The sequence below is a fragment of the Malaya genurostris genome, chromosome 3 (genome assembly GCF_030247185.1).
Source record: "Malaya genurostris strain Urasoe2022 chromosome 3, Malgen_1.1, whole genome shotgun sequence".
NCBI lineage: Eukaryota > Metazoa > Arthropoda > Insecta > Diptera > Culicidae > Malaya > Malaya genurostris.
This window is the reverse complement of record NC_080572.1, coordinates 207522568-207549945: the sequence shown is the minus strand read 5'-3', so window position 1 is coordinate 207549945 and position 27378 is coordinate 207522568. Positions and strand designations below refer to the sequence as shown.

The following is a 27378-nucleotide window of genomic DNA, read 5'->3' as shown; positions in this document are numbered from 1 at the left end:
GTATTCCACCGATTACTGCATTGCTTGCGCAAAATCTTAGTAATTTTGGATTACGTCTGTCCTTTGGAAAGCCTTGGCTTGATATTCATAAATTTTTTCACTTCGCGAAACCCTAACATTTAATTATCTGTACCAAAGTAATGTTAATTTACGGAAACTTTAGTATAAATCAATTGGATTCAATTAGAATTTTCAGAATTTTGTTTGTTTGTTTTTTTTTTCGTTTACGGTTTTTATTCTTAATATTCAGATTCATTTCGTTCTGACACATTAAATTCGTTTTCATAGTATTAGATCTGTATATGAGGTATTCGTGAAACATAAATCAACCATCAAGCAAATACTTAACCTGCAATGTACCTACCTTTGATGACTTCTGGCGAGATGTATGTAGTTTGAATGGAACAAATGCAACACATGAACCCGATTGTCATTCTATGCACTAACGTTTTGCCTTTGACTTCGTCTGCAAACGATTTAACCACACAAACCTCGAATGACCATGTTTACCAGCCACGTTCAGCAGCTTCTAAACATGGTTGGTGCCTTCAGTCAGGCACAGAGAGGCTTTCCCCACCGAATGTTATTTCCTACCGTTGACAGAGTGACCGCAAGAAACCAACCGGAGAGCTGAAAACCGACACAAACATGCGAGATGCGAGCAGCCCGGCCCTACCCAGACCAGGAAGCCGAATGAGGCTGAGCTGAATTCTCGATTCACGCATATTGAATAGGTTATACGATCAGTTTACGACAGGGTGCTGCTGCTAACGAAACCCCATCTCAATCGAACTTCGAATGCAGTTAATCGAAACGGAAACATCACACACTGCTTCCTCGCCTTTTAATTAAGTCATTCTATTCTATAGAAAACACAGATTAATTGATGTTGAGCTCATTTGTTGTTTCTTCATCCTTCCGTTTCAACGGAACAATCGAACACCACCACCCAAATGAATAATGAAACAAACACATCGAAGCGAATATAAATCGTGGAACATTGATGGGAAGCTATAAAGATTGGTCGAATACTTCAACGGTTGCTGTCGTGACTTAATCTTATGTTTTTTTTTCGAGGAGAATTTAGTATCTTCAAGCAGCAACAAACTCCCATAATAATTTATAGGTCCGCATGTTGGGCCCGAAAAAGGTTCAGGATCCACATCGTTCTGAAGATTAAAGAGTTGCCTTGTTTTTCTCTGGTCCCCGTTTTCACTAAAACAGATTTCCCTCGTCGAGATTTTGTTTTTTTTTTTTAGGTTCGTTCTGTTTGCGTTTGCATTTACTCTAGGACGGTAATTAATTTTCGGTTTCGTGTGTTCTATTGTGTTCGTTATTCTCCCGTTCCTAGTAGCCATTAGTGCTGGGCTCGATGTAAGGGGGGTGGGGTTGGAAACCGGGCGCGGAGACAGAATGGACCCAACGTATTATTACACACTGTTTGTTACGGCGCGGCGGTTGCGAGTTTCGCTGCATACGTGTGGGAGTGTTTGGGTTTGCTATATTTTTTAACTTAACTGTTAGGTTACAAACTTTTTCCACTTACTACGGGTACGACACATAGAATCACATAGACACAGAATTTAAAGGATTGCATGGTTTACCTGATACCGCTGGGAACAGCACCGGCCGCAACAGGATTGAATCAGCCCGTTTCCACCGGTCGCCGTGTTGGCTGAGTGGGATGGACTGGCCATCGGCGACGGTGATCCTGGCCGCTTCGTTTGACCGTTGTACTGAGTCTCTAGCTCGGCGAACTCCCGGTCCTGGCGGGATCATCGATTTGGATTCCCGGTGTGGTGCGCGTGCGGAAAATTGGGAATTGAAAAAAGGGAATTGAAATCAATATGTACCATCCACATCGCGAGCTTTTGTTTCGTTTTACGATTGACGAATAAGGTTTACCAATGCTGAAGCGACTAAGAAATTACTCGAGAAAGAAGAAAGTTACACATCTGAATGTAGAGGCAAGAGAAGAAGTGACTGTGAGCAAACAAGAGTAAGAGAAAAGCGAGACACGGTATTTGATGTCGAAGAAAGTCGTCCTTGAAATGCGCCTTGCTGGTGAATGTTGTCGGTTGCGCTGATGTTCGGGTACATCGAACAATGAATAAGGATTGGTGTGATTACATGAGAGTAACTGAAATCATAAAACAACATCAATGCTTCGTAATATAAATAGGGAACTTAATGACAGGCAAAGTATAGCAATATAGAAACAGAGTAAATTGTACATACGAGAAACGATCTTTCAATCGGCATGTGAAGAAATGAAATAAGAAATCATATCAACCTACAGAATAAAATCATGAAAATGAATAACAACGAAATTACATATGGAGTGTATACTTAGGAAACATATTACTTCGTTTTGTAATCGTTGCATTACCAAAACAGTGGATGTTTGCTCACTTTCAGATATTGACTATCAGAATTTGCCTCAGCAGTCGTCACTGAACAGACAACGAAAATAAGCAAAATACTTCTCAGAAGACTGCTTGACTGTACATCAAAATTAAAAACAAATATAAATGCTTTGTTTGATTCAGTTATACCAATGGGTTTAACAAGAAAACTTAAAAAAACCACGATGAATGTTTTAGTCCCACTTAACTCCCAGTTATTTCATTTCGGTGCGTTGCATATATGAGCTCAATGGTTTTACGAACACTTCGAAGCCATTGTCAATGTTTTTATAAACATAAAATGTAATTTGAAACTTACAGATGCAGTTTTCAACTTAACTTTTCATATATTCGTAGAGCTTGAGTCATTTAATATCTGAAAATTAGATTCACTTAACTGTAGTCCTTCTAGTTGTCGACTCGGAAATAGTTTGAAAGAAGTTTCCTAGAATTCGTTTCTATTTCAGTGCTGAAAGTTTCGTTATGATTCAGTTCGTTTGAAAAACGTTACATTTCATGGAAGCCGCGAAGTTCTAAACAATCTTGGGCATATAAACTGAGTTTGTGGTGAAGACTATCAACGGCGAAATCGACTCTCCAAAGATCCCTCATCGGCTTCCGCATGCCCCAACAGACTCCACGATCAACAGGCTTACTTCGACGAAGATTCCACCGGACATTGTTCGGAGCCAACGAACCTATTGCAGCCTGTGTTCGAACTATATCCCTAGTAGAACTTTTTTTTCGATTTTGGTGTATCAGCTTACGCTTGTTTCAAAATTATCTCATTTTTCGATTTTATGACATTATCTTAGATTCATTAAGGCTTTTATTGTCAAATGAAACAAACAAACAAATAAAAACAAAATATTCAAATAAACTAAAGCAAATTTAGGCCTGTCGCATTATGATATCGCCAGGAAATGCAACGCTTGCCAAAGCACCGTCGGAAAAATTCGTCTACGGGAAGAACTCCTACACAAATAAAAATATTTACATCTATTTTCATGCAAATATTTGGAGCAGAAAATTGAATATAAAGTTACTCCTCAGATCTTTACTTTTCAATATACTTTAAAAGGAAAACTAAACGTAAATTAAAATATGTTGTATGATTTATTGAAAAATCAAGGCATTCTAATTTACTTCTACATCGATGATGATTTTCAGTCAAATTTTTGATCTTATTGATGTCTCTTTCAAAGTATCATGGAATTACATGAGATGTAGATTTCATTATTTTTTTCTGTGTAAGAACACTGAAACAGAACTAGTGACCAGAAGATGTGCACGGAAGTCCTACAATAAGGGTTCTTACGAAATACGAAGAATGCATTCGCATGGACAACAAAACGAATGATGGAGTTAAAATTCATTTTCACCGATAAATGTATAATTTCTACGATTATAAGATTATAATCTGGCAAGGAATTTACAGCTGCCGACAAAAAATAAATCAGTTCTCCGTGACAAATCGAGCCATACAAACATGAATGCCTGAAAAGGTGTATTCTTACCTACATCGAAGCACACATTGGACATGTAAAGTTCTTACATGATTTGGAAAGCTATCACTATAGCGGAGAAGTGCTACAGTGGCAACAAGATAACAATGTTGATTTTATCGAAGAGAAAACAAATCTAACAAACTGCCCTCAATTCTGCTCAATGCAGAAGTATTCGGCAATTGTATAACGATTACACGGGATGCGAATGAAGATGAAGACGAAAAGATGGTGGAACAAAATGGTCGCTTAGGTTTGCCAACAGAGCGTCCAAAATATGATGTTTTATTTTATTATTGTTGTTTCATTCACATGGTTTCGAGATAAATTAGTTTTTTTGTGTGCAGATATTTAATAACTTACGCTTTATATCAGTTGCACTTTTTATTAGATAAGTGTTTTCGCAAGCTGAATGACATTCAATTGAATTGGAGTAGGGTAAAGTCCGCTGGAGATGGAATGCATTCGATGTCTTTCTCCAACAGGCATAGAAATATCTTATACTTGAATAAGCACGTCAAATATATTCTCGGTCACTAACTACCAATGATTCTGAAGCTTATTTGATAATTGAATAAGAAGCAATCGTTTAAGTATGTTTCGAGTAAAAACTACAAAGATCAGCCCCATGGGGTTGTTCGAGTCGTTGATGTGGAACAAGGCAACCAAAATTTCTAATGATCTACAATCAAACAGTTCAATCAATCGTCACATTTTAGAATCCGCAATTGCACGAGAGTCTGCTTAGATTGATCTTAATTAGGAACCAACACCGAACTTTGTTTGTCTTGGTTTGTATTTGTTTTATAGCCGACGAAATAAGACCAATATCCCAAATGTATGCAAATATATCTTTCTACATACTTGCGCTACGATTTTGATATTAAAACTTGTCTTCGCCAAGCTGGTGTTCAATTTTTGTATGCAAGAAGTTATTTTCATACCGTTAAGTTTCTCTACCATTCTGCGATTTCAATTGAAGCGACAAATTTTTCTCATTATCAATCGAGTTCATCTTATATAAATTATAAATTAATCTTCAGCGCGTAAGACTGAAACGTTAGCCATAATTTTGTTTCTGTTTAGAGATTCGCGTGCATCCAACAGCTTCACTTTTGCATCGATTGACATCGTTCACTCCTTCAAAAGCGTCGTCTATAGCAGGGAAATCAGATATACCGGAGAATTTTAGCAGACAAAATAGGACACTGCTCGCTACTAATCAAAATTTCAATAACTTATAATTGAAAATACGTGCACGGAACGACCGAAATCAGCATTTTCGCGAAAAATTTAGTTGATTTGCTGATTTTAGTTAGTTATTTTTTGAGACAACTAAAAAAATCTTACTTTTGCTGATTTAGATTTTTTATTCTCATTCCCTTAATAATAATAAAATATTTGTTGAAATGACTATTTTTTTAGTTGAATTCACAAATTAAACGTGCTGTCATTTCTTAGCTAAGGCACATTTCATTTCCATTCAACTAATTTTTTAGTTGATTTAAAGAAATAAAATGTTGTTTTCAACCAATATGAATGGTTGAATTGGCTTCTGCAATCTGCAGCTATATGGCGCCCTGTCACCGAAACGGTAACACCGCAATGACTACTAGCCACTAGATGGCACACTACTGCCGAAAAAATTTCAGTCGCGATTATCTTTTCTATATTGGCAGGTATAAATACGATGTTGTATTGGAGAAAAAGACATAAGCGAAACATAAACTTCTTTTTGAAAATTCTTCTTCTCAATTGCTGTTTTCTTCATTCGACTTCGCGAAATTGACTCTCTCACTGAAAACTTTTAGCACTCGGAAAACAAAAACCGAATACAAGTAGTACACCGGACAGCGTATCCCGGAAGGTTGGAAGATACAAAAAACATAATTTGACATGTACAATTAGAGAGCAACATTCGAAACTCACTTCCCTGTTCCGCGTGAAAACATTATTACGCACAATCGCTTCAAATGCGCACAAATTCTGAATAAATTCACTTTCCACTAACAGTTTACGTCATTTTTACATATCGGTTTAGAAATTTATATATGGATATATCGTAACACATGCGAAAAAAATCTAAACAATTTGCAAGCAGTTTCAACAAGACTATCCTTTTTAGCTTTTCATGGATTGTTTTGCTTTGACACTTCTCATGAGTTTTTAGCTAATAAACTTGTTAATAAAACCAATTTCAATTTTGTTTTCTTTGTCCTGTCCTTCAGTAATGAAGTAAATAGAATCAAATTTTCTGATTTTAATAACAAAATTTGTTGTCAATGAGAATTTCGTACTGGATTGAAATATTGCTGGTTTGTGTCCAGGATATTCGCCAACTAGACACATTCTCTGAAAATAAGAGTTTTTTTCAGCAAACTAAATTCTCAATTTTAACTAATTTTATAGTTATTTTGGAAATTTTGTTGTTAAAATCAACTAATTCAAAAACGGTAATACGAATTAGGCGCAGAGCTAATTTCGGTCGTTCCGTGTGGCTTGATACATTCAAATCGAAACTTTTTATTTCCAATCAAATGATGAAATAATATTTATAATTGATACAAAATAGACTGAGCTGTGAGTGTTTAAAACCTGACCATATTTCTACGTGTATTTTTCCTTGAGTTTCTAATTTGCACCCCTATATAGAAAAGAAAGATGTGTTCCATATCAAAAGGAAGTCGAAATTATTGGAGCAAATGTTGCTTTTGTGAGCAGTCAATGGAATTAATTAAATCGTTTTAAAAAGCCGGTGTTCCGCAGGGTTCGAGCGTAACTCCCATCTTGTATAATATTTTCACTTCTTATCTTCCAAATCTACCCGTTGGTTGTCAGAAATCGCTATTCTGTGATGACACAAGTCTGTTAGCCACAGGTAGAAATCTAAGAGTGATCTGCAGTCGCCTACAAAGAAGTTTAAATATTTTCACTGATTATCTGTCAAAATGGAAAATTAAACCAAATGCAGCAAAAACGCAATTAATTATCTTTCTCACAAGCAAAGAGATTCTTTTCTTGAACCAAACAATAATCACATTCTCAAATTGAATGGCTTGGAATTGACATGGTCTGATCAAGCTAAATACTTAGGTTTAACGTATGACAAAAAAAACTCACTTTCAAGGATCACATTGAAGGAATCCAGGCAAAGTGTAATAAATATATTAAATGTTTATATCCTCTTATAAACAAAAATTCTAAGCTCTGTCTAAAAAACAAATTGTTAATTTATAAACAAATTTTCAGACCAGCCATGCTTTATGCAATACCAATTTGGTCAAGTTATTGTTCCACCAGGAAGATAACGCTTCAAAGGATTCAGAATAAAATTCTGAAAATGATTTTGAAGCGTCCTCCCTGGCTTAGTACAAATGAGTTACACAGACTCACAAATATAGAACCATTAGATGTAATGTCACATAATATTATAAGCAAATTCCGACAAAAATCGATGCAATCTTCAATTGAATCTATTCGCTCTTTGTATTAGTTAGTAAGTCAGTATATAAGTTCCTTTTCCACATTACACAATACAAGTAGGTTTAGAATTTTCGCTACACAAAAATCTCAGAATTGCGGAAGCAAATGATGTCCTCATGGTAATAACCAAATCATATATATAATAGGGCTGAAAAGTTACCACTTGTGGCTGAACACCCAATTTAAATCTTAATAATTTAATATTAACTCATATTCCAATAAATAGCTATTTCAAAAAAATCGCTTTAAAAGAAAATGAATTCCGTTAAATTCCACAATATTAAACAATCTTTACTATTTCGTCACTAATGTCGCGAAACAGTAACAGGCACTATCTGTTCGATAGTAGATCGAAGTCTTAGAGTAATACACTGATTGTTTTTGATTTTTTGTTTCAATTATAGAGGTTTCAACACCTTACCCAGGTACGCTGCGTGAAAGGCAACGACTATCCCATCACTCTATACCCGTCCCCTTCGATACATTGATGAAGGTTGCGAATAGCCCACCGATGCGTTAGCATTTGTGTCTGTTATTATTTTGTGACACTGGTGGCGAAATAGTAAAAAAAAATTTAAGGTAGAAGGATTGCATTTAATTTATTTTCTTTTGAAGCGATTACATTGAAGCTGTTATAAAATGATCGATTCCTCATTAAAAATGAATCAAAAAAGGCAAAGTCTTGGCATTACATTCCTTTTGTGGAATTTGGCCTTTCAGTTTCAACAGACTTCGCAGCCGATTCTTAGCGTACAGAATCATTGCATGGCTAGTACTATGGATCCTACTGACACTAAGAATTCTTCCAGGTCGGGGCTCGAACATACGACAACTGGCTTAGAGACCAGCGTCCTATGCATTGAACCACCAACCCGGGAAAAAACGAATCATTATAATCATAATTTGTTCTTGCAACAGACAATTTCAAGCGACGAGAACTTCGTTTGCGTGATGGATGTTGAGAATAATCATTTGTAGAAGTCCGAGGCAATCGACACGTGACCGTATCAAATCAGAAATGGAAGCAGCTTCAGAAACATTCCTACTCACAAATTTGCGTTCTTTGTCACTGAACTGGATTTTTCCATGATAGAATGCACCAAGCAAATCGAAAACAGTCAAACTGAATCGCTCCGATACGTTCTATGTCAAATTGAAGGTGGAAAGTACAGACAACAGCTGCATATGCAATGTAATATAATGCTTTGGCACAGTGTACATCAACAAAGCTCCCAGTACCGCGAAAAACGATATCAAAAATTTGATATGACTTTTGAATCCAACCTGATATCGAGTACGATTCCCAAATCATCCACGGAATACTCACGTTTCAGTACATTATGCGAGATGTTTGCAAGTAAACGAAAAAAAGAAACAGCTCGAAACGTTCGGTATCATGCTACCAGTTAGCTATTAAGTCCTGCTGTGACTGCAAAAATATAGTGTTTTATTGAAAATCTGAGATCATTGAGTTAGAGCGAAAATAATAATGGTCTAAGGTGACTGCCTTAAGGGACTCCACAGTTGAGTACAAAGGGTGCTACTGAATTCTCTGATATATCGCAACCATTTGGATATGACTATAGCCTTTTCAGTTTTTGGCTTCTTCCATCAAGTTCCGCACAGTCTCCTTAGTAATCTTTTGAGGCTCCGCTTGACGATGACACTATATTTCTTTTCCCTATTAGACTTGTTGGGAAGGTTCATGTCCTTGGACACTAACAGAACGTTGTTCGCGGTATACCACTCCGTAATGGCAAGATTAAAAATCGTGCCGAAGCAAAGTGAAACCATTGTTCAATAATCTGCTGTTGAATTTCATCTTCATCCGACTTCCAGTTCCGGAGTTACAAGGTAAAATGTACAAATTTTTGAAAAAACGAGAGCTCAATTTTTTTGGAAATTGCTCAACCTATTTTCATAAACTGAAATGCTAATAAAAAATCTTGAAATTCTTTTAAAAGTTCCCGCAAAGTCAATCCGAATCCGACTTCCGGTTCCGGTATTATAGCGCGATGTTTGAAAAAATTTCAATTTCATGAGTGGTGCAAATTTTTGTAAAACTTACTGGTACAGTCATCTAGTTGGCATATCTTGTTAGTTGTTGAATAAATAAACCTGCTTTGGAACTACTTGTCCCCGGTTTTCGGTTCTGAAAGCTCCGATAATAGTTAAGAAAAAAAACTTCGATATCTCAGCAACGGTTAAATCGGTGTTCCTAAATCTTGATCGAATTAAAGCTCTCGTTGTCTTTAAAAATAGCATGTAATTTCATACAGATAGACTTTCGGTACCGAAATTATAGGGCGAAAAGTATCAAAACTTTCAAAACGTTATACAAATTAACGATGGAAAACCGGTACGCATCGGTAGGTGCTGGTAAGGAAGAAGAAACCACCGCCGCCTTGCGAACGAAGCCCACAGCGTGTACGAAAACATACAACGTTTGTAAAACACAACCGAACTCTTCGGCTGTGATGACATTGATAATAATAACAAAAATAATAATCCAATCCCAAAGCATGTTTCATTATGCTGCTTGAATAGTATTATTACCCAGTAATATGAATTTCTTATACAGTGGCAACAGGGGCACAGATTTTGTTTGGTTTCATTTTCGTTCAATTGATTGAATCTAAGTAGTGCAAGAGAGGTGAATCGACCAGTTTTGATTCAAACAATAGTGTTTTCGCTGAACTTATTATATGTTGGCCAAAATGGTAATAAAATTGACGACACAGAAAAGTTTTTATAACTGTTCATTTGTTAACGGCTATTTGATGACCGCAAAAATTCTTTACGACTGTGACAGTCTCCGAGTACCTGCTCTGGAAATACACTGTCAAAAACTTCATCGGAACTTGGATTGGTTTATGTCGATACTTGCTAAAAATTGTGCAAGATGCAGATCCCACATTTTGCAAAGATGCGTAAAGAGTGTCAAGAAACGATCTGGATTAAAACTTCTTACAGTCAGTGTTTCGAAATTAGGTAAAACTCCAGTACAGTGTTACCAAAACGCAAGCTACTAGCAAATTACAAATTACATGAGCTACGTCATTGATGATTAGACTATCATTAAAGCATGTTTTGAGCAGTTTCCGGAGCAAGACTAACCAAACTAATTTATGAAAAATTAACTGTGGATCATTATTTCTTAGAACGTCGATATTCGTTTCGACTAGCTGCTGGTCGTTTGTACTTGAGACAATTGTAATGCATTATTTATTATGCAATTTGCATACTGAGTGCCTCCAAAAACTATTGAACTAGCATGATCGAAAATCGTATTTTGATACGATTTGGCTTCATCACACTACTCCATAGCCGTACAGAAATTGTAATTGGCTTCAGAGCCTGTTAGACCATGATGAAGGTTGACCGATGTATGTAAACGGAGATAAATACATTTACTGAACAATAGGAAAATCAGATTTCATTTTAACTATAGGGTCAGCCTTTCACTCGTCATCTTTATAAAAAAAAGTTCAACACTGAATTTTATGGAAAGATAAGTATCTAAACACATTCATCGAGGTTATTTATCGTAAACTTGCAAACACTGCCCTATCAACATTTAAACAATTGAGGCATGCTGTACAACTGTGTGGGATTACGAGAGACAAAGAGCAATATATGTAGTTTCAACATAGGAAATAACGCACCATTAAAACGCATCTCCGGGCGGTCGATGCCGGTTGAAGGTATCTGGATGTTGAACATGTGCCTTGATCGAAGAATGAAACCACCGAATATCCGTCAGGAACGGGGCAAATGGTCTCAACTCGACTGCGCTCATCGGTCGCCAGCATTGAAATCGGGACAGCAGCCGAACCGTTGCAGACGGTGTCGAATGTCGATACGGAGGTCATTCGCCGCCGCTTGTTGAATACTACTACGATCGTTGATTTGGTGGCCCTACAGGTTGGTTAACCTCCGCCGGAACAGATCGTCATCGTCGGGACGATTTTGCGACGTTGGCCCGGGAAAATCTTCCACCCTCGCACGGGTGCACTGCAGGCCGATAATTTCTTCATCTTGAATTTAGATGTGGCATAGTTATGTACAGAAAAGTAGAGTGGTAGAGGATTCAACATTGATTACCGAAAGCCGCATCGTCGTGCTCGATTATGATTTTGTACCCGATGATGTCGGCGTTGGAAAGCAGTGGTGCCGTCTGGCAGTTATTGTCGTGTCGGTAGTGTGCCTTTTGGGGGTTTAGAATGTACGGAACTTAGTTTCAAGCTATTTTTCTCATCGCTTCATACTGGGGACACTATAATGATAATATTTTATTGCAATGGGACACACTCGACACAAAAACACAGACGCCAATTACGATAGTAAGAAGTTATTTATCACATCGATACAGTAGAGCTTGGATACTTTTTCAGGGGTACTTTTTTGTTTCAGTTTTCCAAATCGTTATTGGGATTGGCTATCACATTGAACAGTGAAACATGTAAAATTACATTACACAGAAGCCGAAATATAGTGACATATAGGGAACAAAGCGCATAATTCTAGTTCAGGTATTTCAGATTGTTTTTCGATATGACGCCACTTTAATTCAGTAATAAATGTAACAGAAATCTATCAAAAATGACATGTACTTTTAAAATCGAAAACATAACCTATAACTGTATAATTCAACAAAATAATGAACGTTGATTCCACAAATATTAGCTGTGTGTCTCCTTTTACACTAAGAACATTGAATGAATCTCCAGATGCCAAAAATGACAAACAGATTTCGAAATTAAAATTTGAAATTTTAAATAACGATGATTTTTGTACTCGTTCACAGTGTTGGTGATTGCCGAAAATTTGACAGAAGCTGCTATATTGCTATCTATATTGTATACAGCATTTTCAATCCGGTAGAAGATGCTACAAGAACTCGAGTCTCTCAATGCATGAACCGTGAGAGAATTTTGCTACATTTCTTCGCTCCACTTCATACTCTGAGTATTTCACGCTCTTAAAAAAAATTACAGTCAGATAATGATCGTTGCTGTGTGGAATTTTCCAAGAGAGAATCGCAAGTTGACAATTATCGCAGAAAATCGAATCGATGATTCGAGTTAATGCATGTATCTATCTTCTATTGATCTATAAATAAATAAAAATGCAGATGTCATTCTTTGTAATCGCATCACGTAAGAAAAGCGGATGGACGGATTGACATGATTCTTTTTTTTTTTGTTTGATCAGTTTATATCCGCACCGGGTTCGTATATTAAGAAAGTTCACCGGAAAAGTGGGAAACATCCATTAATTTGGTAAGTTTGAGAGGTAAAGAGCTTTCACCCCCTAATTTATACTACGTGCACATAACCAATTTCACTAGTTTTTACGTTTCAATATCATTAACTTTACGTCTGCCTAGCGGTTAATGTGAACCGTCAGGTCGGAGGTAACAGTTCAACATAAACTGCTACGCGCTGATGAGTCTAAGACGAAACGTAAAAACTAGTGTCCATTAATTTGTTTTGTATGGAAATGGATTTTTTTGTTGAAAAATTCGTCAATGATTGCTAGATCTACGATTGATGTTTGGCGCGCGAGTTGTATAAGTACTCGACCGTCGAAGAGTAGAATACTAGATCGTTGAAAAAATCGTTTGGCGCGCAACAAATAGTTTTCTGTGGGTGTTTTACATGCATACTTGATCCATGTGATTCGTCATTTCAAATCACGTGCGTAATAGAATATCGATGCAAAATTATGATGGAGTGCATATTACTGTTCTAGCTATACCGCTGTAGGCAGGAGAAATTTGTATTTGACAAATCATAAAATTATTCAATGAATCAATGAAAAGATAGTGCTGTTGAAGCGATATGGTTGAACAGTTATGAAATTTTCTCTGCATTTTGCTTCGAAATGATTTAAGTTACAATAAACATACATAATAAATGGCAATTAAATACCAATGTTTAAGTTGATTACCATAATAGATTGAGATTTTCATTTTATATTTACATTCTGAGAAGAATATTCAAATTGGTAAGATCAACTTTCCAACCCACCAAAAGTTCCAGAGTATGTGAGAAATATTCATTTTCTTGCCTACACATGGCACTTTTTGGCAACTTGAACGTACAGAAAAGGTTCTGAGTGAACTTTGCTCGCTGCTGAACAAGAAGCTACATGAAAAATTTGTTCTGTTGCCCCGGGCGAACATGCAAGTGTGGATAATTCCTTAAAAACGGACTTTTTAGAGTGCTATTCATTAGTTTTGTATGCTACTTAAGTCAAATCAAATTCTACGAACTTTTGGTTACTTGCGTTACTACTGGTTGTAAATATTTCCTACTCTACCGAATGAGCAACTATAGAAAAGAAACTCTTAAACATTATTTTTTTTCTAAACTAAACTCTGGTGCAATACTAAATGCTGACTTTTTCATCTATTTATTGATTTATTACAAAAATTATTTCTGGTAGAGCAAACGTGGCACCTTATATTCATTATGTCGAAACCATTAGAGAGGGTTATCTGTTGAGTGTTAGTTACATTATAACATTACATTTCTCTAATTTAAAAATATCGATTGCCTTTTTGGACAGAACCATATTTGGCTGGTTAGCTTACTCAATTAAAACAAAAAATTCACACAAAAGATGTAACTAAATGGGAATTTTAACTGTTTTTCCAAAAAACGTGCTTAATCCACCTATCAGTGAGATGATACCTTTTTTTATCAATCCGCATGTGTTTTTTTAATGAATATTCTTCGGTTTTCATGACATTATTTTAATGACCGTCGTTTTAAGCTGCAATTTGACATTTTAATCACTCATTACTCTATCTAGAAAGGTTACAATCGATTAAACTTTTCATGATATGTCGAAGTGAGTTCCACTTTAGAATTTGCGGTAATTTAAGGTACTTCCAGAGCCGGTATTCAGGAACCAGCATAAACCAAACCGATTCGTATGGCCATATGACGAATAAATTTCAATAGTTTTGAGTCCAACTTTCAAGCTTGTCGGGATTATCATCTTCTATATCGGTTTGAATTTTAAAAATTCATCCTCCTGTAATTCCAGAATCAGAAGTCAGCATTGAATAAAATTAATTAATTTTGTGTGGAACTATAAGTTTATTTTAATTTGAATTTTTTTTCTGAAATTCGATTTGGCTTTATTTGAGAAAACGATTGAGCTTTGAGAAACGATTCGATACTGGAGCCGGGATTCGAAAATCGGTGTAGCCGAAGTCAGACAAATTCACCTGATTAGTTTACATTTGTTTCAATATGTTTAAAAATCAGTATAGACATCTTTGAGAAATCGTAGTACGAGTTAAATTGTTGGGTGCCTTCCGAATCGAAAACTGAATACCACTAAAACTGAAATAAGGTTATTTGGTTGTCGACTATTCAAATCAGCAAATCTTAGATGATTCTTAAATATCATTTGAATCTTAGATCGGTTCAGCCATCTACGAGGAAAATAAGTTACACAATTTTAGTTTCGTTTCACATATCATCCTGTAGTTCCGGAACCAGAAGTCGGATCCAAACATAATTCAGGAACCTTGTTTAGGAGCATACGAATTTTCATATGAATCTGAGTTTGTAGAAAACGGTTGAGTCATCTTCGAAAATAAGGTAAAAAATTGAGTGAAATTATTTGTCACATACGCATTTGCTGATCTCGACGAACTGATTCAAATGGTATATGGGTGTTTTGTTCTTCCAGCATTTATTGCTGTAAGCAGTTTAAATCAATATAATTATGAAATTGTTCAGAATTCGGAAGTACTGCCATCTTTCCAATATGTCATATTCGAACGATTATGTTGCCAAAAACGAACCGTGCTAAAATTGGTCCGAGGCAAAATGTCATGAAAAATAATGCTGTTCACAGTCTTTTTGGTACTTAGAAACTATTGTATGTAACAGTATAAAAAAACGCGTTTTACGTTGCTCCCAAGCCTTTCTTTGCCATACAGTGCTCAGAACTTCTACTGGGGGAAAAGTCGCTTACACAAAAAATTCTATATCTCCGTTAAAAATGGACGGATTTTAACAATCTATGGCTTGTTGGATAGCTATTACCGTGCGGAATCTAAGTCTGAAAACATATTCTGTTCTCAAGGTCAATTGTGACAGATACTGTCAAAAAACTGAAAATTTTGACATAAAACTTCGTATAACTCAAAAAGTAAACATCCGATCTCAAAACCATTCAATAGCGTTGTGGGTGACGGGGAGACCTTTCATTTGCGACTAGTTTGACCAAAATCGGGCCAGCCATCTCTGAGATCTCGACCTCTTAGTTGACAACACACATACAGACACACACACATACACACACACACACAGACATTTGCTCAGTTCGTCGAGCTGAATCGATTGGTATATGACATTCGGCCCTCCGGGCCTCGGAAAATTTTTCGAAAGTTTGAGCGAATTCTATACCTATTTTTTATATATATAAAAAAAGGTAAAAACACATAAACACCGAAAAAAATTATGAATTTTACCTGTAACATAAACGTATAAACGATACGTGATTTGCACTCGGTTACCAATTACCGCAGTATGAATTTATATGTATCAATTATTCAACAAGCAGATATGTCCTTCTGTGGTTCAGACAATTAATCGATGTGCTTTGTGATCTAATGTTTCTCGGCTCAAGTCCCGCTGTTGCTATATCGATCTTTTGTTTTTTATTTCATTCGAGTTCAAGCCATGTAATTTTCAAATCACACAATTTTACATGTTTCTGAATATAAATTTGTGTGAAGTACGACGCTCCAGTTATGTGCATCTTATAAAATGTAAAATCAGAAGATTTTTTCGAACTGTGAAGATATTTTGTTACGAAAATAGGGAATCTCGTGGGAAAAAAAGGATTATTGCTTCCGGGAACAAAAAGTTAAAATTAATTTTTTTATCAAACTTTTGATGTCATGAATAATATAATTAAAGTCAAGCAAATTTACACGGTGAACACAAAACATTTTTTGCTTGAAAAAAATCGAATTTCTCAAGAAGAAACTCGGCGCAACGAATATTTTTGATTTTTGAATTCATTTTTACAACTGTTAAAGTTAGGATTCGGTCAGTGGCACGACATGTGTCGACAAGTTAAGTCCGTATCCGAGCGAGTTGAGCTGCGGTCGTGATTGAAAAATTCATTGCTCCGAAAGCATTAATCTTTCCACTCTGAAACTATGCCCCTGAAGCTTCTTTTTTCAATAAAAAAAAAATAAATTAGGCTCAAGTTTGATTTTTTTTTTAATTTTTTCATTAATTTTTAACTTTTTTCATTAAATAAACTACAAAGGTTGTTTTATGGAATCGCTTATTTAAAAGCTACGGAAAAGACACCAATTTCATCTCGTGGACGAATATTTATATCTTTATAAGATTTTGCAGTATAGGCTGTTGAAATAAGGCTATTTTTTGTAAATGCGAAACTTCAAAAAATCATATCTCGGAAATTCCACGTACCATATTGAAATAAAAAAAAACGTGTCGGATATTTTCGAATTCTTTACCGAAAAAAAATAGTCACATGAAAAAATAAATTTTGGATGGCTGATTTTGCGTGGATATATATTATTATTATTATTTTCTTTCTTGAACCAAAGCGAATGTGTATCACATTTCGGTGATTGTATGTTATATTATCGGTAAATTAACGGAGAGAAACGTTAACCACAAAGTAGTTTCATTATTCCGCCGTCCGCAAACATAAATCCGAACATATAATTTTGGGCGCGACGAAGTTCGACGGGTCAGCTTGTGTAAAATAAATATTCAACTTGACCATGATACTAGATGGCGTGTATGCGAAACAATTTTAAGCCAAATAATTTTAAGCCAAATAACCTTGATACTAAATGACATTATGCTGAACGACCGTATGTCTAATGACCGTTGGCGAAATGAGTCCTAATAAATTGGGACATGAAAATTTTCCGAAAACATTTTAATTTCCGCCAAACCGAATCCAAAACCGTAATCACTGTAAACTGCTATTTTTGCTATAACGGATGACAAAGGGTCGTACTTGAATAATAGCTGAATTTGTTATTGAATTATTGACTGATATATTGATGCATTTATATAATAACACGCTAGCGAAAAAGTAAATTTTATTTTCTTTGAACATAATTATGAAAACGTATTGATGAAAAATCTTGAACAACTTTGAGTGATGCTTAACTAGAAATTGCAATGTGTACTTTTTCTAAACAAAACCTGTCTATGATAAATTTACAAAAAAAAACTACAAAAGAAAATTTTATTGGGCTGTTCGAACTGTTGTCAAAATCGTCTTTTAAGATTTGTTCTAGTGTTTAGGGAGCAATTTTTTATGTTTCATACAAACTTTTTTGTATCCAAGGAAAACAGTTTTTCGAAAATGATTCTGCGCCTTTTTAAAGGCCCTGATCGTTTGAAAACTGTCCCAGAAAGTATGGACGCAACCAAAAACCGCTGCCATTTCGCAATGGTTCAGAATCTGTCAATTTTTATGGCTGCGTCCTGTTGTTTACACTCTTCTCTAACCCCTTGTGCAGTTGTTTATTCGTTTTCATTAGTTTGTTTCGAAATGCGTGGACTTTCAGTAGAACAACATCGAAAAATTGTGTGCAAATGGTGCACAGAACGCGGACTGTCACTGAGAAAGATAGCAAAAATGGAAGGAGTAAAGCTGAAAAGCCATGCGAAATGCAATCAGGAAGTTCGGTGAGGATAACACCTTTGAGGTTAAACCGAAAACGGGTCGAAAAAAAGGTCCTGCTAACCCTCAGTTGGATAAACGTATACTGAAGGCGTTCGAGCTAAAGAAGGAGGTTTCAGTTCGGGATGTGGCCAAAAAAGTGGACACTTCGAAGACAAATGTTCTTCGTGCTAAAAAACGTTTGAATCTTCGAACCTATAAGAAGCAGAAACAACCAAAACGTAGGCCGAAACAACAAGCATCGATCAGGCCGAGGGTTCGAAAGCTGTACAATACGATTCTTGCTGGAAATTTGAACTGCATAATCATGGACGACGAAACCTACGTGAAACTCGATTACAAATCCTGTTAAACAAGTCCGAGACATCGTTTGAAGTCTAAAAATTTGGTAAGAAAGCTATGGTCTGGCAAGCAATTTGTAGCTGCGGTAAGATTTCAAAACCCTTCATCGCCACTGCTTCAACGAACAGCGAAATATACATCAAGGAATGTTTACAAAAACGACTTCTACCCATGATTCGAAGCCACAAGGATCCTGTTGTCTTCTGACCAGATCTTGCTTCTTGCCACTACTCGAAATCAACGGTAGAATGGTATACTACCAAAAATGTCACTTTCGTCCCAAAAGACATGAATCCACCAAATTGCCCACAACTTCGACCAATTTAGGAATTTTGGGCATTAACGGAGGCACATCTTAGGAAACATGTCTCGGCAGCCGAAACCATTCAACAGTTTGAAAAAGATTGGAAAAAAGTGTCAAAACTTGTCGTCAAGAAGTCTGTACGGAAATTAATGAGGAACGTTCGCAAGAAGGTGCGCCAGCCAGTCTACTATGGCTAAGTAGCAAAAGTTGAGAATAATATTCTTTTGTTGTAGTTTAATATTATCAGTATATCGAATAAAGTTTGAATATCTAACACTTGTGAATTATTCACGGCGAAATCAAAGTGTATCCATACTTTCTGGAACAGTCTTTAAAATCAGAAAATCATCATGCTCTTTATACGACTTTTCCCTGCATTGTAGAAAGAAAAAGTATTTTTTTCACATGGAAGAGCGAAATTCTGTCATTTCTCTTGGGGAAAAGCAAGAATTTTGAAAAATCAATCATCTAAAGTAAACAGTTGTGTCATTTCAATTCGATGCGTAAAAATGTAGACAGCAGTAGGTGTAATGATATCGAAAATCTGTTTAATATCGATCTAGCAGTAGATGTTCAAAATTTGTCCCTTGTTTGTTCGGTTTTGTTGTCCGTTTTTTGAATTTACATTTGAATTATGGAAATCAAAGACGTAGTCCTGCGCTAAAAAAATACTCCTGAAACGAATTTTCAACCCGCAACCATACTTATATCCGGCGAAATTGTTCAGCCAATGAAACTACTCCGGATGAGATGAAACTTAAATTGAAATGCCACCTGTTTGAACAGAACTCCGAGCATTCTTCTATCATTGATTGATTGATGAGCATTAATAAAGAAGTTTATCTGATTAAATTAGAAACATTTTGTTGCTTTTTGTTGACTACAAATGAAAGTGATGATTGAATGATCCTAAAATGTCTTAAAAATCTTTGACACTCTGATATTGTAGAGTACAGTATCTTTCACGTTAACCGTACTTAGTTGAATGATTTACCGTCGTTTGAAAAAAGTCTTCCCATTGAAGTATGCAACGGAAATAGTTCTTTGTTCTAATATAAGGTGAAGAAATAAGTATTATCAGAAATAAAATATTAAACGAGAAAAGTAAGATAAACTTCAAAAGGCAAAGGAACTATATGTTTTGTTAAGAAATCGATACTTGGAAGAAGCTCACATTACCTTGACAACATTTTTTTCTAATAATAACACTATTGAACAATTTGTAACAATTATTTGTTTCCACATATAGGGTTTAACATAACACACTCAAATAAAAAAAGAACACAATTCACAAAACCAAACACACAATTTAAAACAAAAATTAGTATTTTAGATGATGAAACCACAAACGAAACACGTATCCGAATACCAGTGCTGTTTTTCACTCGAATGCAATGAGTTTTGTTAGTTCACAAAAGAGGGAGACATCATATGGAGAGAGGTTTAAAATAACTTTTCAACTTTCTAATGTGAATATATTATAAGAGTAGGATTAGCGTGACGGTGGTTTGTATTAAGAAAATATTAGTGCTCAACACTAAATTTCAACATGTACATATTTTGATCATTTGTGTGGAACACATTTACTTTTTTGAATGTATTCTTGAGGTTTCGGTAATTTCGTTTATTAGTATTGTTGCTTTTTATTTACACCAAAGTCAGTGATGATGATTTGAGACAGTAATTGTTTTACCTTTCTTCCCCAGAAGCAAAATTGAGTAGTTAAAATGTGGATTATCTTTCATTAATACCCAATAAAAACACAGACTCGACAAATCCTGATGAATATAATAGCACCAAAGAAAGTCGGCTAGAAATTTCTCCCTATGTGGAATTTGAACCAGCATCTTTTCTTATCCAGGGGAATTGTTTTATCAATTGAACAATTCTGAATGTGAATATAATATACTCCGAGTCTCCGAAATGAAAATTGAACTACGTATTAAATATGTTCAGAGGTTCTGCACTCGTTGGTAGTTTTCGGAGTTGTGTTTCGCATAAGGAGTAGTTTAATTGACAAAACGATCTACCCGGTTAAGAGAAATGCGGTTTCTAGACCCGTATCTTCGGTATTTTTTCTCTAAATTTTGGCCCTCATCTTCGGAATCACTATACCGTGAAAATCAAGCTGTTACTGTTACTGAAGTCGCCTCAGAGAAAAAAGTGACTAGTATCGAACAAATTGTGAGGAAAATGAATTTTGCTCACCACAATAATCACTTCACTGTGCGTGATGCTGGTAATAGGTAAAGTGATATGTGAGTGAAGTGCAAGTTTAAGTGAGTATAGAAATAAAGGGTCTTTATTGCTGCATTTTTTGTTTGTTTTGATTATAGAGATTTTATGCTTTAAGCAAACAGCACTATTTTCTCGGAATTATTCTTGAGGGATATTCGAATTGCACTTGATTATTGGGTATTAAAAATCAACACTCCTGAAATCCTGAAATGAACACAACCAAACTCGAAATGTCTTAGTTTGTTCAATTCTCGAAATTTGTTAAACACATTTCGATGAAGTGCTTCATTTTAACAAAGTTTATTCGATAATGTTTATAGTTGGATACAAATGTATCGAAATCATCATTATAAATTGCTAAAACTCGGAACTTCTCAATCTTCAAATGCGCTTCTTTTCGTGAAATTTACTAACCAAATTTTGCCCTAAAATGAATAATACTTTTTATACCAGGAAAATCGTAAGCAATATAAAACGATTATAGAAAAAATTAATGTATTAGGTAAAAAAGTCTCCTTCCAACGTTTTCCTTTGAAATCGTAAATCCGAAACGGCAGTATGGACAACTAACTGCCGGTCAAAATAAGTAATTTGCAAAAAGCTTTTACTTTACCGCTTCCTCAACGGTTTAAGTCGAGCCGCGAGGTGGTGTTAGCAATTCAAAATGAGCTGGTAATGAACTGAGTTGAAGACGAAACGTAAAAAAAAGAAACCTTTCATGGTTCGCTGTAGATGTTTATAAATTGGTGTTATTTGGCGTCTTTCAGTTGTTGTATAATTAGTGCTGCATTTTCCAATGGATAATAGTTAGAGTGCAACAACTCAACTTCCAGTATAAGCGTACAGCAAATTAGACTCTATCTTGATTACTGCAAAATGGTATTGCTTATGTAGCTTTACTTCTAAACTTCTATTTCGGAAATTAAAAAAAAACCAGTCTTTGTTGGGGGAAAGTCATTATCTGATATCGATCTACACAAAACTTTTGCAATTGTATTATTTCAGTTTAATCTATCTCATGGGCGGCTATTTTGAAGAGCATTGCTTGTGGGGATTATCATATCATCATATAATTATCATATTATCAATGATCCGCCTAACGTTGTAGAACGTGATCGATCGGAACCTGCACCTCTGAAAAACAACATCGGTTTGTTGTCTACATTTAGCAATACATACAGTTCACACCAATATTTGTTCTAATAGTCTCAATTTGCAAAAGGGTTTGAAATTTTTTACGATTTTATAAAATGATGAAATCGAGTGTTTTTCTACAATCCATATGATTATGAAAAAATCACATTTTCAAATTCTTCATCTTCCAAACCGTGGCATTTTGATTTTGTTTCAGCGTCAAATTTCCTATTTAAAAATATAATAAAGAGTTAAAGTGTTGAAGACGAGGCGAGGTGCGGACTGAATGAGGTTCCATCGGGCAAAGCAAATAAAATCTTGGAATTACATTCCTTTTTTTGGAAATTGGCCTTGGCTTGTTTCAACAGACTTCGCAACCGATTTATAGCGTACAGAAATCATTGCATGACTAGTACTATGATCCTACTGACACTAAGAATCCTTCCAGGTAGGGCTCGAACATACGACAACTGGCTTGTAAAACCAGCACCTCTTGCATTGAACCTCCAATCCGAGCCGGTTCCATCGGGGCAAACCGTAAATCAAGTATTATCGCCAAGTACACGAAAGATTGCGAAAACTAGTCAACAGGGTGCACTCGGATATCGCTCGTAACTGGATCCTTCATCACAGGAACGCCTCGTGTCACACCACCATGCTGATGGTTCCAGTATTTGGCATCTAAAAGGAACGCCGTGTTGCAACAACCGCCTTATTCGCCCGATGTCAACCAGTCACTTATTTTGCAGGCGACTGTGACGAAGGTACTCGCGGACATTTGAGTCTAAGCGTTCCAGAAATGTTGCGAAACATGGAAAATGCGCTGGAATCGTTGTATAGCTGCCCAAGAGGACTACTTTGAAGGGTATGGCGGAGTTGTAGAATAATTTTGAAATATGCGGTTTTATGGAATCAGTCTCATTAATTAATTGTCAAACTTCGTAGTTTGCAATATGGACGGTTCTCCACCGGATAGTCGTGCTAGTGCTGGTGTCTACTGTCTTGAAGTTATTTTAGATGAATCTCAGTCACAAGGTAGATATTGTACTGTGTTCAAAGTAGACATCTTCGCAGTTCTATGAGTGTGAGTGCAATCGGTGCTTTAGCAAAGGATGAGTAGTAAACGAATTTATTCTTGAACTCAGTGAAAATGTATACTAAAAGCATGCAGCTAAATTGATTCGCAGTCAAATCACTGCATGTGATCGCATGTCAAACTCAAATCGAAGATCTGAGCATTTCAAATGGTAAAGCAAACCAGAGCCTTTTTACCAGATTACGCTCTGAAAATGCCAAAAAGTCTATTGCGTTTTTTCAAGCATGCTCAGTATTATTTGTGTACATGAGATTACAATACTGCATATCACCTAATGTGAAATTGCCTTGCATTGACACAAATACGAATCTCTTGGGTTTGGTTCTCCATACATAGCCTTAATCCATGTATGGTGAGTTATAATTGAACGGTATTCTATCGCTTATCATCCAATGTGGTAAGGAACTATAGCTGCCTGGATTGCAGGAGTCTTGCTGAAGAAGATTAGAAGTTCGAATCTGAATCTTTTTACTACTAAATATAATTTGTGGTTCTCATATTATTTTCGGAAAACACACAACGTTTCAGAAGAACAAAAATAAATGGTTCAATAGAACTAGTTATTTTGATGGAACTATCAAGTTCTGGGTAATTCTACGAGAGGAACGGTTTTATCCATCTCTAGCGACGACATCCGCTCTTCTCACAGCTTTCGTATTGATGTTCAATAATTGTACCGTCAGTTTTACAAAAAAAAAATCAATTGCTCTTGCGTGTTTACCGTGCGATGTTTGTTTAAAAATTCTGAACATTTTTTCAAAGAGTTAAATTTGGACAGTGTTCAGTTTCAAAAAGGTTGTACAAAGCGCCAAACACAAACAACAAGACAATTATTCGAAACCTTTAGAATAATACAAAAAAACTAAAAAACGCGATCAAAATAGGTTCGTTTCAGGATTATAATTTCAACATCGAGTGATTCGAGGCGAGATTTTATCATTCTTCGAAATATGAAACACATACTCAACCTCACGCTATTCCTAATATTATTTTGCAACTGATAAATTTTTCGGAAACAAAAAAAACAATTCATTCAACGACAAAACAAATCTTCAACACATCAAACGCAATCGACAACACGCAGTTTTGTATAGTGATATGGTGAGTGGTTTAGCAAAGTTAGAAACTCGAACGAGATAACTTTACGCTTAGAGACTAGGATGGACGATGATGAGTTTGCATTTAATGGACTGAAAAGCATTTACTTCCTAACAAAGACAACGAGAGAACGGGTGTGAATGAATGGAACTTGAAAATAGAGACAGTTTGTCATAGCTACCGTCGTTTTCTCTAAGCATCTCAACAGATGGTGATGCTGTAGCTCGAAGATGTCCTCGTCATTGTAGTTGTCGTCCAGTTCGATGCCAGACTCCTGTGCCGCTAGGCGCGATTCGGCAGCCTTCTTCTTACTCGCGAACGCCGCACTGGCGCCCGCTTTCGCTATTCGTATTCGTGCGAGACGTGCTTTCTACAAATAGGGACAAAAGGTGGAAGCAAATTAAACGGGGCTCCCGTTTTACTTACAGCGAACTGTAGCTGTCGCGATCGGTGCGGTCCCGAATGCCTACCCGTTGTGCTTTTCGCTTGTCCGCCCGCTGGTTCTGGTGATAGATCCGGCTGAAGTTCGACACGATCACAGGTACGGGTAGCGCGATGACCAACACTCCACTGAGCGAACAGACGCCTCCCACGATTTTTCCGGCTATTGTTTCCGGCACCATGTCTCCGTAACTGTTGGAACAAAGAAAAACGAAAGAAAAAGAACAATATTAATTCACTAGTCGTCCCGACAAAACTCCATCCAGATGCCACCGGAAACCGGGAAACCACCCCGCCCAAAGTTATTCATCTTCGCCAGACCACGCTCGAACCACTTATTCGGTGACTAATTATTTAATTAATTGGAGCATTTCAATCATCGACGGTTGCTAATGTGCTCGAACTGAGAGTGTGGCCAACCGCCGGAACAACTCGTTGCCAAACACCCAAACGATGTACCATGTTCGATGAAAGATACTACCGGAATATGACTTTCGGGCTATAAATAACAGATTCGTGTCAATTGATGCGATGGGAAATTACTTTCTGCTGCCAGTTTCCGTAGCGCAGAACGCTCGCAATTTATTTATTATTCATAATCGTGTAACGGTGATAGCTACAAACTGTGAAATTAAAAATAAAACCGCTCATGGTCGCTCGAAAGATCGTCAAATATGTTTAAAAATAATCAGACTGTCTCACGGTACGATAGATCCTATAAGACTGTCTAGATTTCAATGTTTACACTGCTTTTGATACATGCCATAGTATTGTTGCTATGAGTTTAACGTTAAAATTTTGATATTTCAGCAATCTCAAAACCAACGTTGACGGAACTCAATGCAATCGTAGGATTAGTACCTGATAATTAATCAATTTAGTATCGGCTAAAGTTTAATTTATTCAAGAAGCAAGAGCGCATGTCGTTTTCAACTTATTTTATCTATTCATCAGTAGGGGACAACTTCAATATCTTAGTAATTATGTGTAAAGGTAAAGTGACCTTGTAAACGCGCTTCCTGTGACAGGTTTGATGAGGCTCAATCAATTCAGTTTGGCGTCAATCGTGTTCGTGTAAAAACGCGCACAAATTTTACTGTAACTTTTTTTTCGAAATTTTTAGATTTTTTGAGTTTATTTGATTTCTGTGCCTTGTAATGATGGTCTGGTTAGTACTTTTAAAATACCATGTTGTTATAAACCTAGTGATTATTGGATATTTTCAATTACTTCGAAAATAGAATTGTTTTTGCATCTCGAAAATGAATTGACAAAAAATGGGACTAAGCCGACATAATATTCTAAACGGATCCTTGGCGACCACACCTGATTGCTACTCCGACACTGATCGAAATTATCTGAAATTGTACCGAGATATTTAAGGGACTGACGAATCATCCTTCGATGTACATCTTCTGGTAACCCCAGATACCATTGATCAGAACCGGTGCCTGTCAGGCTCGATCGTAGGGGACCAAAGAACGAAGTACGTTTATTAAGTATTTTATAGATTTAATCATACCATTTTAAATTACTGATCAAAAATGAACACGCTAATCTTTACTGTTTATTTTTTCACTATATTATTACCATTTATCACGGAAAATGAATAATTGGTCATATTGGTTGATCTGAGCAGCCGGTTACAGAGAAATAAAAAAAATTTCATTTTTCCACTTTTAATTTGGAGTGCGACACGTAGCCTCTCCTATAGGTATTAGGTATCAGGTATTAGTTGATCAAACATTTAAAGGTGATCAAACAAATAAGTAGACATCCCAGCCAAGGATAATCTCTCTTGTTGCAACCTGAAGACCGTGAAGATCCAGGAAATTCAAAGTGTATCTAAAAAATGTGTGCCATAAACGAATGCTATATCTATAATTCCCACTCTCCTTACATTCCTTTACTAACTCTAGTGAAGTATGCCGCCCCTTAATATGGCATTCCTTCTTAATCTATAAGAACAAGACAATTGGCCACGTTAAGCTAAAGCAAATGGGCCAAATAATATTTTATTTGAAAAACAAAACAAATAAGTATTTTCGTACTCTTTATTCAATACAACAATCTTTCTAATCTCTGGATGTGAATTTTCGGAATTGTTGATTTTCATCATTCAAGTTATCAAATAAAGAGATGTCTTTTTGGTCAATTGGTTTCTCGTCAAAACATTTATTTTTCGTTAAAGGCCAACGTTTCGAAGGTTATACCTTCATCTTCAGGGCAAAACGACTACAAATATTTTTCGTCAAGTATGGTGTAACATTTATAACCCACGCACATCGACTTTGACGACTGATAATTAAGTAAACTGGACGTCAAACGTATCATTAAATTGATTCGACGTATCGTCTTTGACTCATCAGTGCGTAGCAGTTTATGTTGAACTTTACTAGAAATTTGAACACAAAGTTTTTATGTATGTAGCGATACATACAATCAAATAATCTTCGACAAAGAATCTATGTCCTCATGCAAAATTTGAGCTAAATCGGACATTCGTAAGGGGTGCTGCCCGACGGTTAAGGTTTGAAAATTTTCGATCTTGAAAAAGCACCATAGGGGGGAGTACATGAAATTTCCAAAATCGAAAATTTTTTTTGATGCCCAAACTCTTAA

The 27378-nt window shown here is 36.1% G+C and overlaps 1 protein-coding gene across 7 annotated transcripts in view; it reads right to left on the bottom strand.

Moving 5' to 3' along the window:
• The window catches only part of LOC131435566 (potassium voltage-gated channel protein Shal), a 556411-nt gene that overhangs the window by 68660 nt on the left and 460373 nt on the right, over window positions 1-27378 (bottom strand). For 4 of the 7 annotated variants that reach the window (XR_009230513.1, XR_009230511.1, XR_009230514.1 and 1 more), the window contains 5 exons: window positions 24786-24948; window positions 24497-24685; window positions 11498-11600; window positions 11059-11430; window positions 1628-1766 (listed from right to left, as the gene is read on the bottom strand). Coding sequence is in view for 3 of the 7 variants with exons in the window: in XM_058603589.1 (XP_058459572.1) it covers window positions 1605-1766; window positions 24497-24685; window positions 24786-24948 (514 nt within the window). In the remaining 4 variants the exon portion in view is untranslated. Of the gene's footprint in view, window positions 1-1604; window positions 1767-11058; window positions 11431-11497; window positions 11601-24496; window positions 24686-24785; window positions 24949-27378 lie in introns of those variants that run through there. The other 3 variants (XM_058603589.1, XM_058603590.1, XM_058603591.1) reach the window with 2 other exon arrangements.